This window comes from Hyperoodon ampullatus (genome assembly GCF_949752795.1).
Source record: "Hyperoodon ampullatus genome assembly, chromosome: 18".
Classification (NCBI taxonomy): Eukaryota; Metazoa; Chordata; class Mammalia; order Artiodactyla; family Ziphiidae; genus Hyperoodon; species Hyperoodon ampullatus.
The window spans coordinates 35,230,908-35,253,730 of record NC_136931.1 but is presented as its reverse complement, the minus strand read 5'-3'; the positions used below and the strand labels follow the sequence as shown (position 1 = coordinate 35,253,730).

General features: G+C 53.9%; 1 protein-coding gene across 1 annotated transcript in view; it reads right to left on the bottom strand.

Annotated features, from left to right (window-relative positions):
• The window catches only part of ZNF423 (zinc finger protein 423), a 339,930-nt gene that overhangs the window by 25,732 nt on the left and 291,375 nt on the right, over positions 1-22,823 (bottom strand). The window contains exons 6-7 of the mRNA XM_079724190.1: positions 5,641-5,772; positions 3,882-3,997 (exon numbers count right to left, since the gene is read on the bottom strand). Coding sequence (XP_079580316.1) covers positions 3,882-3,997; positions 5,641-5,772 — 248 coding nt within the window. The remainder of the gene's footprint in view (positions 1-3,881; positions 3,998-5,640; positions 5,773-22,823) is intronic.

Below are 22,823 nucleotides of genomic sequence, written 5' to 3'. Positions count from 1 at the left end.
CATTGTGATGTGCGGTTTCCCATCGCAATGGGGACAAAATCCAAATAGCTTTGCTGTCCTATGAAACCTGCCATGACCTTGCCTCCACCCACTGGCCCCCTTCACACCCCCCACGCACTCACTGTGCTTCAGCCAATTGTCACCTTCTGTTGTTCCAGCAACACACCTGGCTTGCACTGGCCACAGGGCCTTTGCACTCATGCCTCTCTTCCACACACTCTCTCCCTTTCACCTTCCAGACCTCAGTTCAAATGCCACCTCCTCAGAGAGGCCCTCCCTGACCACACTCACCAAGCTGTAACCAACCTCGCTCCCATTATGCTCTAGCCTATTACCTGGTTTTATTTTCTTCATGTCATTGACCACTATTGGAAAGTGTCTATCAATCCCTCCAGAATGTAGGCCCTATGGGTGTTTCTCTGTCTCACTCACCACTGTCTTGTCAGTTCCTAGATCTAGTGTCTGTACATAATGGGCCCTCTATCTACATGCTTTGAACAAATAAAGAGCAACTTGAGTTCCCTCTCAGGCACCTAATCAATGAATGTGCCCTGGTTTGTCCAAAGTTCTTTAAATTAATCTCAGTCTCTGGGCAGAGCCAGGTGAACTCAGAATCAAACAGGACTTGCACCTCCCTCTTTCTGACAACTCCTATTAATGCATCTTAAGAGAACACTCCCTTTGGAGGCAGGCATATCACTCTGACACAGACCAAGCCCTCCAGAGACCAATCCTACCCCTATTACCTCTATATCCACAGCAGGAAGTCAGCTCCTACAGTGAGAACAATCCTAAATTTCACATCTTCTCAAGACCTCTCAGCCCAGAGTCACTTGTGCCTACCAACGTTAGCTGCCCTAGTCTCCCCACTGGACCTACATGACATACAGACTGGAGAGCCACTCAAGGCCCCAGCAAGGGCCAGGCCCTGTCTCCTGTTGCACCCCCCCAAGCCCCCACATGTCACTCTAGGGAAATAACCCACTCATCCGCCAGCCCCAGCTTCAGCGTTAATGACGATGAAATTTTCAAGAAAAACCCTTCTCTCAAAACACCAGAAAATTGTTCCTCAAGTTACTTAACGAAAGCCATTATTTGCATAGATTTGGCATTGCTACAACACTTCCATATTTAAATGGTCTGTAATTAAAATCATTAATTGCAGAAAATAGTGACTCGTTAAGGCTATAATTTAGTGAGGTTCTTGGCATTTGAGGATCTGCCTTAAAGGTTGATGGGGTGACCCAGGGAATCATCAGCTCACACAAACCATTCTGGTGCCTGGGACGTCTGCAGCCCCAGGCGGATGCAGTCGAAGCAAGATCTGGCTTGAAACCACAGCTACCTACACCTGTGCATCACGAGCTAGGCCTCTGGCACAGGGATGCTGATGAAGCTTGAAAAGGGCAGGACTGGGAAGTTTCTCTGGGAAAAACCTCAAAGCCAACAAGCAGAGCAGTCATCCCTCTCTTGGCATCCAGGACAATGTGGGGGGACCAGAGGGCTGAGCAAGCCCGAAGTTTAAGTGAATCATAGTTTATGTGAGCTAGTGCGTTTAAAAGCGGCCTGCCATGTTGGGCTATAAAAAGCTTCAGTTGTCTGGGGACTTGGAGCCCATTTTGGTAGCTAGGCCAGGCTGGTAAGGCGGGTGGAGATAGGGTGAAGGGTGCATAGCCCATGCACGAGCAAGGCTTCCTGGACAGATGCCGATCAGGACTGGCACCAGTCCCCTTGGTCAAATGAGAGGGCAGTTAGCTGTTCCCTCACAGGCCTCAGCACAGAGGTACACACTCAGCTTGTGGATCGATGGGGAGACAGCAGTGGGCCCTGGGTGTGGTCACTACCGTGCTGGTGGTCATTTCATAGCAGAACCCCCTCTCTGGGCCTGGGTCCATAATCCTGTCCCACACTGAGATGGAATGAACGTTGTGTGAGGGGTACAGGACTTACAGGAACTCAGAGGGGCTGCCCGAAGAGTGAAAAGAAATGGGCTTTCCAGCCATCCACCTGGTACAGTTCAAGGTCAGAGGCCAAGCCTGTCTGCTCTGTCCGCCAGGCCCAGGCCCGGGACCAGCCCATGGGAACAGGACCCTGACTGTCGGATGGTGAATCCCTCCTGTGCCCTCTGTGGGCCTGTTTTCACTTCCTCTGGGTGATGGCTGTCAGCAGCCGTGCAGACAGGATGGGTCCAGGCCTGGCTGAGTGCACGGGCTATAGCGCAGTGAAGCGGGCTACCCTGCAACAGGCATGGCTACACCCCTTCAGTCCCAGAAGAGGGCCACCACTGCTGCCCTCCAGCGACATTATGACTCTGCTGTGGCTACAGCCTTGAAGCACGTGGCTGCAGCCTTGAAGCACGCAGCTGAATGCAGGATCAGCACCTGCATGGGGGTGCAGGCAAGGTGTACGGGGTGGGCAGACACACCCGGTGGGCCATAGTGTGTGCGAGTCCTTGGGGGTAGGGCTGTGAGGAACGCCAGCTCTCCTCTCCTTCCAGGCACTGGGGGATTCCCTCCCTCGCCCCTTTGACACTGGGCATGGCCACCTGAAGGGCTCTGGCCAAGACAATGTGGGAGCGAGATGTGGGTCGCTTCCCAGTGAAGCTCTGAAAGCGGTCTGCGATCGCCACCCCCTCCCCTCCCTGCTTCGGTGACCACGCAAACGTGAGAGGAGATGAACCCGCCATCGGCCCAGGTCACTATCGTGAGCAGAGTTCCTCCCCCGCCACCTGATACATCACACAGGCAACAAATAAGTCCTTGTTACTTGAAGACAGGGCTAGAGGATGTTTGTTCCTGCAGCAGAACCTAACTTGCATCCCAGCTGAAAACAGTGTTATTTAGTGTTATTCTCAGTATGTGATATTCCGGCGTGTCTGTGTGTACGTGTGGTACTTCTGTGGATGCCTGAGTGTTAATTCTTTTGGGGTGTGGTGTTATGCTGTGTGTGTGTGGTGTTACTCTGAAAATGATGTCTCTGTGTGTGTGCATAGGGACTGTGTGTGTGGAACTTTCCTTTGTGTGTGCAGTGTGTGTGCAGTGTGTGTGCGTGTGTGTGTGTGGTATTTCTGTGACAGCATGTCACCTCTCCAGCGTTAAAAGAGTTTCTTGCAAAAACCGGTGCATGAGAAGGTGGTTTCACCTGCACACAGATCTAGGTCCCCAAAAACCAGTAACAGGTGGGAAGGGGCCCGTGGGATGCCGAGGGGAGTGGGCTACAGGAGCCCTGGGAAGCCCACCACAGCCGCTTCCTTTCCCAAGGGCCCTCTCAGCTACTGCAGGCCCTGGATGGGGGGCTGAGGAAGCTGTAGGGCTGTGGCGCCCCATCTGAGGGCCACATCAGCCTCAGGACCACTGGCACGTATCCCTTCCTCTGAGTTGGGGCCCAACCGGTACCCATTGCTCTCACTTTTCTAGCTTTCCTGGGCTTGTTGGAGGTTCCAAGATCCCAGATCCAGCATCCGGCCACACACGGCCCCAGGCAAGCCACACAGGCCACCAGCCATAGATCCAAAGTCCAGTGGAACATCATCATGTAATACCAGTGAGGAAATGAAATCCCTGAGAGGGGAAGGGACTTGCAACGGAAACAGCACAAATGTTAACCGTTCCGACTCTGGCTCCAGGCTCAGCTGCTATGGTCCAGCTCTCCTGAGAACGCTGGACCAGCGAGGCCTGGAGGCCATACCCCATACCAGCCAGCCAGGAGGGCAGCCACTGGCTCCAGACCAACAAGCACAAGTCCAGGGCCTGTTGCTTTCACGGCTGGGGGGGTGCTGAGTACAAGATCCCACCATCATGGATTCACCCCAAGATCCTCAGTGCCAATGGGAGCCCCAAAGAGCCCCAGGAGGGGTGTGTGCAGCAGACAAGGGCACTCACCTGCAGCTCGGTCTGGAAGAAGAACTTCTGTGGGCACTGCGAGCAGTCGTAGATCTTGTCCTCCTGCCCGTGCACAGCAAAGATGTGCTGCTGCAACTTGTTGGCCTGGACGAAAACTGGACATGGACATGGACATGGCCATCAGGGGGCCAGACACTGGGAACACGGGCCCGGCCAACCAGAGCAGCTGCTCCACACCACTCCCAAGTGGGGATCACCCAGGCATGGACATGGTGGCCAAACAACTGGAAACACTGTTGGCACACGCTAGAGAGGGCTCAAGCCAGTGAAGCTGAACTCTGCCACTTACAGGCTGTGCAACACTGGACAAGTCACTTAACCTCTCTGGGCTTCATTTCCTGAAAAATGAGGATCATTAAAGTCTGTAGTTCACTGGGTGGCTGGGAGGATCAAATGGGTTAATACTTGCAAAACGCTTAAAAGATGGCCTGGCACATAATTAGCCCAATGAATGTCATCGTCTTCATCATCGCCATTTGCCAGATACCTTCCAAATGTGGGCTCCTTGAATACACATAGGCCTGCAAGGCAGGCACTGCTGTTATCCCCATTTTAAAGAAGAGAAAACTGAGGCACTGGGAATGTTGTGACTTGTCCTAGGTTTCACTCTGCAGGTGGCAGAGCTGAGATTTGATTTAAATAAGCTCAGCACAGTGTCTAGTACAGGAAGGTACTCAATTCACAGAAATCACTCATCTTGCTGAGGTTGTCAGCATCCTCGGATCCCCACACAGGGGCCCCCGTGTCCTGGATGGGCAGACCTGGCAACTGAGGCCCCTTGGTGCCAGCCCCCGACCCAGCTCACAGAGTGGGATGGTAACAGATGGGTGGGGGCTCCTGAGATGGAGGGATTGAGAGGGAAGAGGCACCAGCGTATGCCAAGACTCCTGGGAACCCCAGAGGGGTGTGAGCGTGCGGGGACGCTCCCCGCTGCGGAGCCCCTCCCTCGGGCCTGTCACAGAGCAGGTCACAGCCCCGGCCTCCCGGTGGCTGTATCCTCCATGTGGTCCGGACGCTGGGCGCACACAGGAGGTGGCCCTGAAGCAGCTGTGTGTCTGGGAGGTGAGCACTTCAGAGATCCCCTCCTGCCAGGCGCCCTCCCCAGGGTGGGCTTCCCGCCGCGGCAGACGACAGATGTCAGGGAGAGGCAGGGGAAGGCCAGCCTCCCCCACGCACACCGGCTGCCATCTGGGCAGCAGGAGGGGTGCCGGCAGAGCCCCTGAGACTCGCCTCAGGCCGGGACCGCCACTCGCCTGGGCCGGCAGCCAGTCTGGGGGCTGGGGACTTGGCCGGCAGAGCTGCCCTTGACCCCTCCAGCCTGGAGCACGGATGAAGCAGGGGCTGGGACAGGCCAGGGAGGAGGGGGAGACAGGAGGCGTGCGAAGGGGGAACCCCACTGGTGCTGGACGGAGCTCAGAGACGAGCCTGGGGCCCGTGAAGGGCCAACTGCAAGGAAGGGCAAGGCTGGGTGGGCAAAAGCGTGGCAGCAGTTGAGTGCAGGGGTGGGAGGAGGGCTAGGGACCCACGCTGCCGAAGAGGAGAGAGCAGAGGGCGAAGACAGGGAGGGCCGGGGTCAGCTCTACGTGGAGGCAGGCGGAGCAATAGGGCTGCGGATCCCTCGGGGCTTCCCCGTGAGCTCCGGGGCCACGTTGGGCCAGATGCTGAGGGCCAGGGATTGAAGCGCTGGGCCCCTGGGTCCCTTCCCTCTCCCCACGTGCTCCCCGCCGGGCACACTTACCTGTGAAGCACACGGGACATTTGAAGGTGCCACCCATGCCCTCGAAGCTGTGCTCGATGAGGTGACAGAGGAGCTTGGCCGGGGAGTCGAACATCTGGTTGCACAGCTTACACTCATGGTTGATGCCTTCCTCTGCAAGGAGAGCCACGGCCAGTCAGCAACCCTGCACACCGTGTCCTCCTGCAGGAGCCCACATGCCCCCAGTACACCCCAGGCCAGCCCTCCCTGACCCCCAGAACCAGGGCTGGGGAGGGGCCGTGGATGCCCAGACCCATCCCAGCTCTAGATGGTCCAGCTCCCGGAAGGCTAACAGACCCCAGGGGGCGCCAGCCCCAAATATCTGGCTCTTGAATGTGTCATTTGCTGTGATTTCTCCTGCTGGTCTAGCAACAAGGCAAGTAGCTTGAATCCTAGATTGTATCATAGAGGAGAGGGGCCCAGGATGGGGTCCGCATGGGGAAGGGAGTCCAGCCAAAAATTTAAAAAATCCAATAGACCATTTATCGAGCATGTACTGTGTGCCAGGCGGGGATTCTGTGGGGAGCTAAGCAGATAATGCACTTGCCCCCATTCTAGTGGTGGGGAGACAGATAATAAAGACAATCAACACATAACTCAGCGTCAGGAGGTGACGAGGGAACACAGGGAGCTCTGGAGGGGAGAGTCGAGGCAAGGCCCTGAGGTGGGCCCACGCAGGGCCATCTGGATGGTAGCGAGGGGGCAGTGCCTGACGGTTGCGGGCAGCCAGGGACAGCATGGGACAGTGGGGGCCCAGGGATGCACTTCGCAAAGGGCCTTGCCGGCCACTAGAGGGCTTGGGAATTTTACTCTAAGAGGGATGGGCAGCCCCTGGAAGATATTGCAGAAAACAATAAAGTGCTCTTTTAAAAATTTTTAAACAGACGGTCTACCCAGTGCTCACGGACAGTGGGCAGACACCCTTTGCTGCTTCCAGATCAGAACACAGCTCCATCTCCCCACCTGGGAGCTGCTATGACCCTAAACCTTCACTCAAAGGTGCCCAGGGAAGAGAGGGTGCCCTGAGCGCCAGCTTCCCACCAGCAGAGCTGAGGTCTGGCACCCCGACCCAGGACCAGCAGGGCAGAGTTCAAATCCTGGCTTCTTCTTCAAGCCATGTGGCCTGGACAACAGTTCACTTCCAGTAGATGAGGGCCACCTGAGGCCCTGCCTCACAGGGCTGTGAGAGAATGAAAGGGGCCATACCAGTGACCAGTGCGGCCCACTGGTCAGCAGTGGTGACGCAGAATGGCCCCAGCTTGACTGTCACGTCATCCAGGGTTGGAACCTGACTCTGCTACTTACTGCATGATCTTGGGCAAGTTACGTAACCTCTCTGTGCCTCAGTTTCCTCTTTTCTAAAATACTCAATAATAGCTTCCTTAACACTACACACCTACGAGAATGGCCAAAATCCAGAACACAGACAATACCAAATGCTGGTGAGGATGTGGAGCAACAGAACTCCCATTCACTGTTGGTGAGAATGCAAAATAACACAGCCACTTTGCAAGACTGTTTGGCAGCTTCTTATAAAACTAAACATACTCTTACCATATGATCCAGCAATCTCACTCCTTGGTATTTACCAAAAGGAGTTGAGAACTTATGTCCACACAAAAACTTGTGCATGGATGTTTATAGTAGCTTTATTTAAAATTGCCAAACCTTGGAAGCAACCAAGATATCCTTCAGTAGATGAGTGGACACATAAACTGTGATACATCCAGACAATGGAATATTATTCAGTGCTTAAAAAAAAAGACATTGAGGAACCTTAAATGCATATTACTAAGTGAAAGAAGCCAATCTGAAAAACACTACATATTGTATGATTCCAACCATTCTGGAAGAACTATGCAGACAATAAAAAGCCCAGTGGTTACTGGGGCTGGGTAGGGAATGCATAGGCAGAGCACAGAGGAATTTTAGGACATGATGCCACTATGTATGATATTATGCTAATAGGTATATATCATTATACATGTGTCCAAACCCATAGAATGTACACCAAGAGTGAGCCCCAAGGGAAACTATGGACTTTAGGTGACTATGATGCTTCACTTTAGGTTCATCTTTGCAAAAAAAATGTACCATCATGGTGAGTAATGTTGAAAATGCGGGAGGCTGTGCACGTGTGGGGCAGGGGATAGAAGGAAAGTCTGTATCTTCCTCTCGATTTTACTGTAAACCTAAAACTGCTTTTTAAAAAGCCTTTGAAAAACAGGCTTGAAAACAACGTCAATCCTGGGACTTCCCTGGTGGTCCAGTGGTAAAGAATCTGCCTTCCAAGGAAGGGGATGCGGGTTGGATCCCTGGTCGGGGAACTAAGATCCCACATGCCACGGGGCAACTACTGAGCCCACGCGCCTCAACTAGAGAGCCCACGTGCTGCAACAAAAGATCCCGCACGCCCCAGTGAAGATCCCACATGCCACAACCAAGACCTGACACAGCCAGAAAAATAAAGAAAATAAATATTTTAAAAAGCCAATCCCCCCCATCAAATAGCCTTCCTCTTAGAGTTGATGTGAGAATTAAATGAGTTAATACTCCTTTAATACATGAAAAGGGGTTTTGACCAGCCCCTGGCACACAACAAGCACTCAATAGGTGTTTGTTGCCAAGCGTGCCAGTATCGGGGAGAGTATTATCTGGGACAGCCAAGGACACAGGCTCCCCTTCGGGCTCCCCCAGGGAACCAGCCTCCCCAAAGGTGCCAGGTGCTCCGATTAGCCCTCAAATGCAAGAATTAGGTAGCAGAGGGGCTCTGCCAGTGGCAAAACACCAACACAGATGGGCTGAAGCTCCTGGCGAGTCCCTGGGTCCCCAGGCCCTGGCAGGGGCTGGCAGGGACAGCAGGCATCCCCCTGGCCCAGCCTTCCCCCACCCCACCCCCGCCCGGCACCCCACCGCAGAGGCGCAAACACACACGTGCGTGTGCAGGTGGGCCTGCCCCACATAGCCCACTGGCTGGAATCTTCCGGGTGTTTGTCATGCCCCTGGAGCCCCGGCAACTAGGCCACATGCACCCGACAGAGATTCAAGCTGATCTTCCATTTATACTGGCGGAAAAGGAATTCATTGACAAGTTTTGGGACACAGGGCAGGCTCAGCACGCTCGCCTCACAGGCCCCAACGCACGTCCTCCACTTCCCTCGGGGAGGCTCTCATCATAATTAGAGATGGCCTCCAGTGTGGGGGGACTGCCTCAGAAGACCCCCCAACAGACGCCCTGCTCACCCCCTCCCCTGCCCAAACAGTGCTTCGCAGAGCCTGGCACAGAGTAAGGAATGAGTGAATGAATGAATGAATGAATGAGAGAGATACCGCCCTTATATATGCCCTCCCTGTTAGGATGTGGGCATCTCCTGCACATTAATGAGGCAGAGCGTATGTGAAAATGATGACTGTACAGAGGTTTCTATATAGTTAACTGAAGTTTAAGTTTATAACAAATGGACTCTCAGAATTAACCCTGCTTGCTGGGAAAACCACATTTCTAGGAGAGAAAAAATGGGTTCAGAGGATTAGACCACTTGCTGAGGTAACACAACCAGCTGGGGGTGGTACTCCGAACAAGATACAAAAAGCCCTCCCTATCCTTACGCATCCCACCTGCACACCACCTCCAGGCAGCCTCCCCGACTATGCCAGCTTGCACGGTTGCCCCTGGCTGGGCACAGTGACCCTGGATTCATCTAACCATATCCTATGTGTCTTCCTGATCCTGGCAACTAGGCTCTAGGCACAGATAATGTCTTCTCCTCTGGTCCCCAAAGCATGAGGCTCCACCTGGGCCCACAGGAGGGGCTTAGGAAATATTCATGGCGAAGAGATGCCCTGGCCGGTCTCTCTCCCTCTGCCCAGCCAGAGCGGGTTCCCTGGGCTGAGATGGCAAAGGAGGATTTACTGCTCTCTGCCGAGTGAGGGCCTTTATCCACTTGGCTGTGAACGGAGACGTGCCCATCTGATACACAAACAGGGAGAGGACAAAGAAGGCTCCTGCAACTTATAAATCAGAGAAATCGTGTCTGACAGTCACTTTCCGTCCTCCGAGCGCTGAGCAATTCATCAGCCGGTCCCCCCGATTCACAGACGCAGCTACACCCTGCACCCATGTTCATAAATATGTGCACAGTCAGGCGGACTAGAGCTGCAAGCCGGTTCCGGGGCCTAAACAGCTGCCATTTAAGCAAATCACAGCCCCAAACCGGTGCCCATGTGAGGTGCCGGGATAATTAGATCAAGAGCCCGACAGACAACGACGGGAGCTGGTCCCTTTCCTCACTCCCCACCTAAGGTGCTTAAGAGTCAAACCTGGGAGACGGGAGAGGGAAAACAAAACAAGCAAAAAAGTAAAAGTGGGTGAAAAATAATAAAGCCTGAGGGCTTCCCATAGACCTGGGAACCTCTCCCACTCGAAGGCAGACCTTCTGATTTGCAAATCTTCTTCCTGAAGGACGAGGCCCTCTCCCCACCGGTGGGGGCTAGAGGGGCTCCCTGGGGGGGGCTATTACGTGCACCTCTACCTATAAAGCCAATCCAAGAAAACAGTGGGGAGGGGTGGCAGGGGCTGCCCTAGTTAGTGTGCAAACACTCCTTTGCGTGCCCGTGACCCAATACCAGCCAGCCCGTGGCTATAGAGAGAACTCACTGTCACCATCACTCGCACCCCACCGGCGCTGACAACCTCTCATTCCATCCCAAGTTGCAGGGTCTGAAGACAGCAGCACCCTCGGAGAGTAACTTTCCTGAATTATATAAGATCACACAGGCTCGGCGACACCTTGGAGCAGAATGACAAAGCTGTCTGGGAGTCCACAGGCCCCTCCGCCCTGGCGTGGGGCTGGAGGATTTTGTAAGTGAAGATGCACAATCGCTTCCTCTTCTTTCTGTTCTTTTTTTTTTTTTCTTTATAGCACATGACAGGCATCCATAAGAGAGACCCATGCAACTCAAGTGAATTATGCAGCCCCACTCATCTGTAAAGTGAAATGCAGATTTCACCTGCTTTCTGTGCCAAATCATGCCTCCCAGTCCCCATAAGTCAGGGCTGGCATGGGGAATCTACTGATTTATTATGACTTCTTAAAAATAAAAACAGGGGCTTCCCTGGTGGCGCAGTGGTTGAGAGTCTGCCTGCCGATGCAGGGGACACGGGTTCGTGCCCCAGTCCGGGAGGATCCCACATGCCGCGGAGCGGCTGGGCCTGTGAGCCATGGCCGCTGAGCCTGTGCATCCGGAGCCTGTGCTCCGCAACGGGAGAGGCCACAGCAGTGAGAGGCCTCCGTACCGCAAAAAAAAAAAAAAAAAAATTAAAAAAATTAAAAATAAAAATAACAAATAAAAACCCAAACTGCCAAACAAACAACCCGACAAGCATGAAAATCCCAGAGTCCCTCTCTCTCTTTTATTTTTTTCCTCTGCTCAGGAATAATAAGTGTTAATTTTACACTTCATTTCTCAAAAAAATAATAGGATGTGCTTTTGCTTAAAACCAAGTCAGCCTGCTGGAACCTTTCAGGCTGAAACTGTGTCAGCCCAAAAGAGGAGCGGAGGGCTTTGTGGAAGAGCATCGTGCCGAGATGATAGCTCCCTGTAATGTCCTCGGTACCGACTTTTGTCTCCAAAAGCATTTGATCCCTGGCAGACACATACTTATTTCCATACAGGTCTTGGGGGAAGCCAGGAGGAGAGAGAGCTGATTATCAGAATCCTGAAGGTGAAGCTCAGGTGGGCCCCACTGATGTCCAAGGCAGGCCTGGGCACACACTCGGAGGCCATAATTTGCTGCCTGGGAGGGAGGGGCAGGCTGCAGTGGGGCGGGGACGGGGCATTGTTCTTGGACTCTAATGCACTGAGCACGACCCGCTCCCACCACAGCCGTGGGCCCTGCCTGGCCCTTCTCTAAGCAGGGACCCCACTGGGAAAAGCTGCCCCTGAGAGCAGTGTCGTTCATGCGTATACCCCTCTAGGAGAGAACCAGTGACGGCCACCTGTGGAGACAGGGGACATGATTTGCTACCTCCATTCAGGAAGCAGCAATTAAGGACACAAAAGTTAGAACCAGAAACACCTGGGTTTGAATCCCATCCCATCACCCACTCGCTGTGTGTCCTTGGATAAGTTCGTTAACCTCTCTGAGCTTTAGCTGCTTCTGCTAGAAAACGGGAGGCATCATCACAGGGTTTTGTCAGGTGGCCAAGCAGGCTTCTTCTGCCACAGGACGACTGCCCTCATGGAGACACCCTTCCTCCAGATCAGCTCTTCATCCCCCTCCCCTCACTTCATCCAGGTGTCTGCTGAGATGATGCCACCACCGAGGCCTACCCAGACACCCCCCGGCAAAGACAGCACACACACCCCATCCTTTCTAGAGCCTCACCCACCTTGAATTTCCTTGAGAATGCTCACTGCCATCTGGCATAGTACAGAGATGATTGTTTAACTCACTGACTCTCTTTTTCATACGTACACACAGAACACACACACACAGAAAGAATAATATAAGCTCCATGAGGGCTATTTTGCTCATTGCTAGGTCACCAGTGCCTGGAACAGGGCCTGGCACAAAGTAGGTGCTCAGTAAATAGGGAATGAACGATTTGTGTAAAGCACTTAATACAATGCTTGGAACATGGGGAGGGGATACTGGTACATGCCAGTGACCAGACACCAGTGGTCCCCCCGAAACTTTTAGGACTGAGGGCTTATAAAAGCTGTTCTTGCCTCCAGGAACTTGCTGTTTGGATCCTCACAAGATGGCCTGGTCCAGGACTGCAGGCACCGAGGGGCTCCCTCAACTGACAGAAGAGGGAAAGAAGCTTAGAGGGCAGAGCCCCTACCAGGGAGGTGGCAGAGTGAAGCGGGGGTGGGGTGCATGCTGGTCACCACAGGCAGCCCTCTCCGGCTTTAGAAAATACCAAAAAGGCCACAGGACTTGAGACCTGGGACCTAGCAAGCCACCCTCTGCTCCTCAATCACCCAGAAACCTCTGGCAAGAAGGCGGACAGTCAGACCCACCCTCCATGTTTCCACGTCTGAGCCAGGTGGGCCCCCCTGCCAGCACCAGCACCAGCTACAGGTGGCAGGAGCGCTGGGGACTTTTCCCAGGTGAGGGGAGGTGGCAGTGCCCATGGTGACACAGCCTGGGCCAGCCCCAGGCTGCAGCGTTGTCCCTGCAACAGCATCTCTGCAAACGGAGGGAGCTGAAGAGGGGTGCACAGGCTGCCTGGCCGAGCTGAAATCCTCTGTCACCAGCTCGGGTAACGAACTTCACCAGACTTCAGTTCCACAGTACCAGGGGCTGAGCCCACGGCCCACCCCAAGGATCAGGTCAAGTAAAGGCCCCTGAGGTGCAGGGGCCCAGGCTCAGTCACACGCAGGGCACATGGCGATAAGGAAGAAGAGGGGCAGGGGGCCCAGCATTCACCCAGACAAATGAGGAGGCAAGAGGAGGACCTGGGAGAGGACCGCTCTGACGCCACGCCAGTACGTAACCAACCGCAAACAGACAGGTCGTAGAAACAAGGGCCGAGGGGGACCTCCGCCCTTTGTTCTCTATAAAGAACAAAGACCTCTGGGCAGAAGAGAAGAGGGCAGGCAGATCATAATATCTGGGCAGCCAGATCAGGCTGTTTATCTATTGATCTGTCGTTAAATACCACAGGAAATGAACCCAGGCAAGCCAAGAGGAAAGGGGACGGATGACATTTGGGCTGCGGTTGACGAGGGGCAAAGGAGGAAACAGGGTCTGAGGCGGGCTCCTTCGCCAGAGGCCAGGCAGAAATCAGGGAGCCTGGAAGCGGGGGCAAGGGCTGACCTTGGGATCCCCACCCCAGTAGGCCCCAGCTGCCCTCCAGGATCTACGTCCCTGCTGGGCAAGGTGTGGTCTCTGGCATCACCTGGGAGCTGGTCAGAAATGCAGAACCTCAGGCCCCACCCAGACCCACAGAATGAGAATGTGCATTTTAAAAGTGCCCCAGGGGCTTCCCTGGTGGCGCAGTGGTTGAGAATCTGCCTGCTAATGCAGGGGACACGGGTTTGAGCCCTGGTCTGGGAGGATCCCACATGCGACGGAGCAACTGAGCCCGTGAGCCACAACTACTGAGCCTGCGCGTCTGGAGCCTGTGCTCCGCAACAAGAGAGGCCACAATAGTGAGAGGCCCGCGCACCGCGATGAAGAGTGGCCCCCGCTTGCCACAACTAGAGAAAGCCCTCGCACAGCAACGAAGACCCAACACAGCAAAAATAAATGAATAAAAAAATAAAAGTGCCCCAATGATCTGGGTGTGCATTCAAGTGTAAGGAGCACTGAGCTCTATAAAAGGGCTTCTGGGGATGCTGATCTCACGAGAACCCTGTTGTGATGAAGCTGTAGGTTCGTAGGTATCACACTGCCTTCACCAGGATTGTATGTTTCGGATGTCTAAAAAGGAGTACACTTTTCCACAGCTGCTTTTGGTCCACACTTTACAGAAGGCTGAGAAATCCTCGACAATGGGAAACACTTTCCTGTTGTCATGACCGGGATGAAAATGGTGAAGGCGTCTTTGGAGGGGAGACTCTGCAGTGGGCAGCTAACACTCCCTCAGGCCACCTCAGCATCCCACGGCCCCAGACCCCAGTGCCAGGGTGCTCGGGGCTGCCCAGTGTCTCCCATCACTCAAGAACACCCAACCATTGCTTGAAGGCACGTCCCACCACCGCTGCCCCCATTTTGGGCCCCCATTTTCTTAATTGATCCTGGAGGAAGGGCTGTGCCCGCCCTCCTCCCCTCAGAGGCACCTTCGCAGACCTCTCTGGCCAGGAGGGACCCATCTCATGGTCCCCCATGCTTCAGAAAGGCTTATAAATGAGCTCTGGCAGCCTGAACTGGGGCCCCACAGGGGACCTGGGGCCTCTTCAAAACAGAGCCCTGACAATTAGGCAGTCTGAGTTTTGAAAGGCTTGGGATTGATGGCGTGGACAGTAAAAATATCACCTGGGGAGCTGGGTGTAGTCCTCTGAGGGTTGCCTGAGGTCAGTTGCCATGGCGACGGAGAATGAGCTCAACCTTGTAACTGACCCTTATCTTTTTTTGATCTGTGGGCCACTTGGGGCCAAGGCTTGAAATCAACTGGAAAATAATCCGGTCACATATCAGAAAGAAAACTATTTATACTTATTTACCCAGGTACCCACCAACATCCGCCTTCGACAAGGATGCCAACGCCCCAATAAACTGACACGGCACGTCCACACGGAGGCTACCAGTTGGCAGGAAAAGGGGAGGCTGAATTCCCCATCTCGGCAGAATGCAGCTCTATCCACATGCTGGCAGGCATAGGCAGGCGGAAAGGGTTACCCTCCCCAACGTCTCACGTCATTCTAGCCGGAAGCGCTGGACCCTCTTCCCATCTGGTAAAAGTCCACCAAAGGAGTGGGAGGACTCTGAGATTTCTACTCTCATCTGGTACTCAGGCGTTGTTTCAGCCTGGCTAGATCACTAGGCTGCCTGGCTTTATTCCAGGGTCGGAAGAGGTGTGTTCCCAGCCTTGAGGCAGGACAGGGATGTCGAGTAGATGTGCCTCGCTCTCTGCACCTGGGGGAATTGCTGACGTGGGGTTTGGGGAAACAGGCTGAGGGGACAACTACAGGCCCTTCTTCCTGCACACACACCCCAGAGGGCCTGGCCGGATCAGCCGCCCGTGCACGCACTCCAGGGTTCCCGTGGCAAGATGGCCATCTGGCCAGGGCCCGTCTCCAGCACGCTGCTATCCTAAGTTACAAGTGCTCGCTCACTCTCTCCTCCGAAACTCAAATCAGAAGACTCCAGATGGTTCCATTGACCGACTGCTCCCAAGAGCCACGTCAGATGGATCTTAGCTAGGGGTCAGTTAAGCCTGAGCATGATTCCGGGTAAATTTCCCTTGAGATTTCCCATCACAGCAAACAGGACAGTTCAACTGACTGCCTCTCTCCCACCCTTGTTTCATCAAGACGATCTTCTTTTGGGAGTGGGGGGAAAAACACGCCTGTGAACTAGGCAGCTCGGAGGATATTCCTGGCTCCCCTCAGACCTGCAGGGTGATTGGGCTGAGCACTTTCCCTCCAGGCCTCAGTCTCCTCATCTGTGAAATGGGGAGAAAGTCACCTCCCTCACAGGGCTGCTATGAAGAGTAAGTGAGGAGGAGGATTACAGCACCACCGCCAGTGCTACTATCACTGCTTTGGTTCTTTCCCACATGACTCGACCCTGAAACTCCACACCCAGGGTCTTGTAACACAAGCCCTCTGCGGGAGTCACCAGGGCAGTTGAATCCACCTTCGGTAAACATTTCAAGAGCGCTTAGCGCCCGGCACATTGCAGGTATGCAATCTATGTTACATCCACCCACAAAATACCTCTGGGTCAATTTTCCTTGTCTCTCTATCCTCTTCCGCCTCCACACCACTCCTCATATTTGCGACGGCAAAAGCTGTGTCCAGATTTCAAACCCTTTTGCTCAGCGGTGGCTCGCTGCAGCTCCCTGCTTCTGACCACAGGAGTTTACTCCGTCTCCCCTCAGATGCTCCTGCGACCAGAGTTTCATATTTCTTCCTGGTTCTTCTCCTAGTTCCTTTCTCTTAAAACTCATTGGGGGGCTTCCCTGGTGGCGCAGTGGTTGAGAATCTGCCTGTCAATGCAGGGGACACGGGTTCGAGCCCTGGTCTGGGAAGATCCCACATGCCGCGGAGCAACTAGGCCCGTGAGCCACAGCTACTGAGCCTGCGCGTCTGGAGCCTGTGCTCCCCAACAAGAGAGGCCGCGACGGTGAGAGGCCCGCGCACCGCGATGAAGAGTGGCCCCCGCTCGCTGCAACTAGAGAAAGCCCTCACACAGAAACGAAGACCCAACACAGCCAAAAATAAATAAATAAATAAATAAATTTAAAAAAAAAAAAAAAAACTCATTGGGATTTCTATGGAGGTCAAAGCAGAGCCTGAGACGAGGACACGACTCAGGTTCATGTGTCCCCCCACCCCCTGGGAATGGTCAGCCCTTCTTCATAGCTGGGCCCATGCAGAGAGCTCCCTAAGGGCCCCAGTGCTCTAAGAATCTCAAACAGAGGCTGGCCCAGCTGGACCGGGTCCTCGATGGAGGGAGGCTCCTTCGGGCACTAGGATCTGCTTCTGCGCTGCCAGGGACCCCAGCCCTGGGTGGTTAATGAGAAAACACATGATCTTTGCAGACAACTCTGCTTACAGATTTCTTTGGCAAAAGAAAAGTCACCAACCAGGCCCTGGACAGGTCCTCCAAGAGATGGGAGGTGCCGATCTCAGCTACTTTAAGGAAAGAGAGTGAAATAAATGAGTGAATGATCAAATCAACCACAGACAGATCGGTGGGCCTTCAATGAGAACTCAAGGGAGAGAGAACTCTTGGAGTTCTAAAGAATCCAAACTTCTAGAACTTGAGACTCTGGGGGCTTGAAACATCCTACTGATGAAGACATTCCATGGCCCTGCTCACACACAGGCCCCCCCAACTGCAAAAGACAAAGACGCTCAGAAAATAAAGATTCTGCTACATCACCTGGGGACCCACTTCTTAACACGCCAAACACCTACTGATGTATATCCCTGATCTTCAGATTCAAGTTTTCCACAACAAGTCAACTGCTTAAAAATCCATCATGCTGGGCTCCCCTGGTGGCGCAGTGGTTGAGAGTCCGCCTGCCGATGCAGGGGACACAGGTTCATGCCCCGGTCCAGGAAGATCTCACATGCCGCGGAGCGGCTGGACCCGTGAGCCATGGCCGCTGAGCCTGCACTTCCGGAGCCTGTGCTCCGCAACGGGAGAGGCCACAACAGTGAGAGGCCCGCGTACCGCAACAAAACAAACAAACAAAAAAGCCATCATGCTAATAATCCTCAGATTAATGGCCTCTAATAACATACAATTAACGTGACAGGCAGGCTGCAAAACTCTTATTGTCACCGACCCTGCCAGGGACACATGAATTACCCCTGCTTCAACTACAAGGGTTGTCTCTGCGGCTGACATCGTTTTTTCCCCTACCAAGATCATTTTTTAAAATGAGCAACAGCAATGCATCAAAAAACCAGACAGCTACCCACATGCACACAAACACAGGGCACCCATGCAGGAGGCTGGTAGCACCACTTTTTTTTTTTTTTAAGTTTTCCATCCAGGTAGACACAGAATTGTCCCTGCAGCTCCTAATACTTAAAGCAAGAAGACCTAGTGCTCAGCCTGGAAACTGCAATTCACCATGAAAAAAGTGACAAGAGTAGAAAATAATAACTGATTGCTATTGCAAAGTTTTCAAAAGTATGCATCTGCTGGATGTGAACTGTCCAATATGGTCATTACTCAAGTGGCTATTTAAATCTAAATTAATTAAATAAAATTAAAAATTCAGTTCTGCACTTCAAGTGTGTAACAGCAATGCGGTTAGTGGCTGCCGAGTGGGATGCCATAGAAGGTTTTCATCCTGGCAGAAAGTTCTATTGGTCAGCGCTGTGCACACTGCAAGCGAGGCAAGGGCAGGGGCTCTCCCCGTCTTGTTCGACACCGTAATCCCAGAACCGACAACAGTGTGTGGCACACAGCCGGCGCTGGATAAATACTTATGAGTTGTGGTATGTGCGTTCCCAAATGTTGTAAAGAACGCCTCGCCCCTTTTGCCTGTTAGTGTTTATTACAATTGCTCTGCGTGGGAAATGCTCAGATGTGAACTTCTCTGACCTTCAACTTAAACCCCTACCCTGATAATTATGTGGTCGCTTTCCCCGGGGCAGATAAGAACACAGTGGATGCAGGAAACTTTGAGTCACGAGGTTTCTCTGAAGGGCACAACCCAGATAAATGGGTAACTCTGACCCATAGGTTGTGAGGTGGGTCACTAACTAGGGGTCACTAGCTCGTCAGGGGCCCACCTGGCACCCCACCACTGAGCAACCCGCGTCTTCCGCTCCCTGCATCACCCCGAGAAACAGCAGAATGTCAGCAGACAGAGGACACCTGTGGGCGGTCAAGGCCAAGAGAGAGAATGACCGATGCAAGGAATTCCCACCTGTACACTGGCTCAGCCCCACCGCTCGTGAAGGAAGTGACTGCTCGAAATTGTAAGGCTTGACTGAGTGGTGTGCGGTTTCCCGGTTCTGCTTCTGCAGGTTACATCTCAAAGCACCGGGTTTTTTCTGTGACCCGAGTAAAATGAAAATGGGGCATTCAAAGGCCACATGGAATAAATGAATACATTCAAATCAACAATACATCCTTCACATCATCACATGATCCCCATCATAATACCCACACTGAGCTGCCCTGGGGGAGCAGTCCTGTCTTCAGTTCAGCTGAGGGGCCCCAGGAGCTGGCAAAGCTCAGCGTTGCAGCCCAGCCCTCTAAGGCGTTTCCTTAGACGGAATTTTCCTCTGGTCCTCTCTCCCCACGCCCCCTCCTCGACCATCAGCACCAAACCAGCACCTTGCTGAGGGCAAGCACAGCACTCCGGCCTTTCCTTCTTTCTCCAACAGACCCAGACGGAGGCCTGCCGGATCCCCCAGGCTCACTTCTGACATTAACGTGGGTTTCTTCAGCTCCCAGAGCTGAGCTCTCCCACACGGTTCTCTGGGATGCTTTGGGGCCAGCACCCAGAGACCAGGTGGGGCTCTGCCATCTCTAGGCAGCTTAGGTGCCACAGCCCAGCTCCCAGAGGCCGGCCAGTCTGCCTCTGCCCACAGCCAGCTCTGTCCACCACCACACCTTCACCCACCTACAGGGCCCCGAAGCCTGAGGTCTGCTCCCATCCCACCCACCACCCCTAGCCCAAGGGGGCAGTTAACGGACAGCGCCTGACAGCCCCTACCCCCGGAAGAACAGGGGACACACGGGCAGCCTGTGCAGGAGGAGGAAGCAGGCGAACTGCTGAGAGGTTGGGGGGCAGTGGGGGAGGCCGCCCCCATGCAGCCCTCCACTCTCCACGCTGGCCCAGCAAGCGGAACAGCTGCCATTAGCTGTGATGAGAGGCAGGCAGCTCGAGGCCCACGTACTGTGGCAGGAAAATGTCCCTCTGTACAGCTCTGGCTGGCATCTAGCCTTTTTGCCTCTTGGAAATGACAGCTTCATAGACGCTCTCGGAAAAAAGCACATCAACGCCTGGCAATTCCCCCTTTGCTCTCTGCCTTCCTGGTCCAGCTCACCATGCCTGCCCCAGTCTCTCCCCACACAGTCCATCCCAAGCACAATGACTGGATAATCCTCCCCAGGCTCGATGGCCATCATTTCACTCTCTTCCTCAAGAACCTTCAGTGGCTCCCTTTCTCCTAGTGAAAGCTCAAGAGCCCAGGCCCCACTAACCAGCACCCTATTTTCAGCCACACCCACAACCCCTGCCACACTGGTCTCCTCACTCTCAGGGCCGTGCTCATTCCTGACTCTGCACCTTGATACAAACAGTTCTCTGTGCTTTGCCTCTGTCCTTCCAACCACGATTTTCCAAGAGAAAGTCCAACACAGGCATTCGAGTCTCCGGTTCTACTTGCACCAAAAGCTATTCATAGTTTTGTGAAATAAAAAGCGGTCTTTTGGGCTTCCCCAGTGGCGCAGTGGTTAGGAATCCGCCTGCCAATACAGGAGACACGGGTTCGAGCCCTGGTCCGGGAAGATCCCACATGCCGCGGAGCAACTAAGCCCATGCGCCACAACTTCTGGGCCTGTGCCCTAGAGCCTTCGAGCCACAGCTACTGAATCCCGCGTGCCTAGAGCCCGTGCTCCAGAACAATAGAAGCCACCGCAATCAGAACCCACACACAGCAACGAAGACCCAATGCAGCCATAAATAAACAAACAAACAAACAAATATATTTTAAAAAGGGGTGGGTCTTCCCAAAAATTCGTCCCTTTGCTTAAGCTAACTTGACTTGCTGTCACCTGCAACCCAAACGGTCCTGGCTAATAAATTCTCTGAAGACAAAAACAGCATTTTTTTTTTTTTTACTTGTCTGGTGTTTCTAATCAGGCCAGACAAACATGAGGTGCTCAATTAATGCTAATACTTTGGTTGGTCAGTAGATTTGTACCCCCACCCTCATGGCTCTGGACTCTTCCCTGGAGCATGCAGCCTGGGGGTTCCCGTACTCAATTCTGTCCCAGACGCAGGAGCTCAGACACACGGCTCTGGGTCCACAGACACCCTCTACGCGCCTAGGATCGAGTTCCGACAGCATCCGGATGGTGACAGAGCAGGACCCAATCTGCCCTACGACCCTACCCTCACCCCAAGAAACGTGCTGTTCTCGGGGCTGGACACAGTCCCTCACTTGCTCACTCGGTGCACTCAGCCAGCACAGCACGTGGAGAGAAGTGTAGGTTCAGAGCCAGTGTTCAAATGCCCCTGCTGCCTGCTACTAGCTGTGACCAAATCTTCCTGAGCCACAGTCGCCCCAAATGTGAAATGAGAACCAGCACAGTACCAACCTCGTCGGGCTGTCGTCAGGGTGAATGGGCCTCAAAGCACCAGTGTGGTTATTATTATCACCACCATCACTGTTGTTGACTGTGTCAGGTGCTGGGAGAGGCCCTGGGGTAACAGGTCAGTGAGACACTATCCGTAACCCCCAAGCTGCTCAGGGGTAAGGAGCTTGGGAGGCCAGATGAAGGGACCTGGCGTGTGTGGGACAATGCAGTCACCCAGAAACCCTGAAAATACCCCAAATTGGGCCCTTAAGGACCCCTGGGGTGGGGGGGGTGGAGCTCTAGTGGAGACAGATGGTTGGCAGCCTCTGTGTGGGGGGGCACAGCTGAGAGGAGTCGGGTGCCCAGCGGCCCAGCCCGGCCCATACCAGGGCCCCGGATCTTCCTCACTGGCCACATCACAGCCTTGCTGACCTAGCACCTGGGATGCAGGAGCATTTCCACTAGAGGGCAGAGGTTCGGTGTGAGGACACAGGGTCCCCCTGTCATTGAAAGGCTTGTTCTGGTAAGAGGACGCCTCCATCCCCACTGGACATGACCAGGAGATGGACACACACACACACACACACACACACACACACACACACCTCCAGAACCCATTTCCAGTTCCCACAAATTAAAGGAGTTCTCAGAACAGTACTTCCCACTACAGCAAAGGCCGTAGCCCCAATTTCACCCACAATGTTAACCTCAGAATCTGGGGGCGGCGGGGAGGGGAAGAAATCCAAAGCTGCTTTCTCTGCCTTCACTTCGTGCTTTAATCCCACCCTGAACGTACAGAGGCCCAACCTTAATGACAACTCGGAAACCACAGCCAGATTCCAGCAAAGGACCTTGAATTCTGGTTCCAAATTCAAGAGCGTGTCTCCAACAAGACTCCTCCAGGCAGCACAGTGCCTGACCCTATCCTTGTCTCCATCTGGATGGCTCCCTTCTCCTTGTCCAGAGCTGAGAAAAGCAGGAATCCCACAGGCCTTCCGAGGGCTGCATACATGTCGGTGGGACTGGGATCCATCATGAAAACGGGGCCCGGGTGGCCTTCTGCCCAGGTCACAACAGAGCTCACCTCCCTGCCTCCCCACGGGCGAGGCCCTCCCCTGAATGCCCTCCGCCCCTCCCTGCCAACAGCAAGACATCTTCAGAGCACAGCTCAGGCTCCCACCTCGACAGGAGCGAGTCCTGCCACCTGCCCCCCGACCTCCAGACTCATACGGGACCCCTGTTCTCTGCACCCGAGACCTGTCCCCACCTCCTCGGTGCGCTCACGCCTGTTCCCGCCTCTCTCCAGGTACCCAGAGCCCGCACACAGTGGGCAGTCAATCAGTGCCCCCTCAATGGAAGGCGGTTCTCGAGAGACAAACCAAAGTTAGTCCCCGTGTATCAGAGAGAAACACCTTCTCTAAGGGGACAGGGCGTTCTCACAGTCTCCCGCCTCACACCCAATTAAGTGGAAATAAGGAAAACCAGGTGGTCAACACAATCTTATTTTGGAAAAAAAAAGAAGGGGGGTATAACTATATTAGTGTGTGCTTATTGAAAAAATTGCTGAAAGGGCACAGGCAAAGGTGACAGAGGGTCATCTCTGGATGGCAGGATACATCCTCCTTATTCTCGCTTGGCTGTACAGGCGTCCCTCGGAATCCACAGGGGACTGTTTCCAGGAACCCCGCAGGTGCTCTTCGGATGCTCAAGTCCCTTA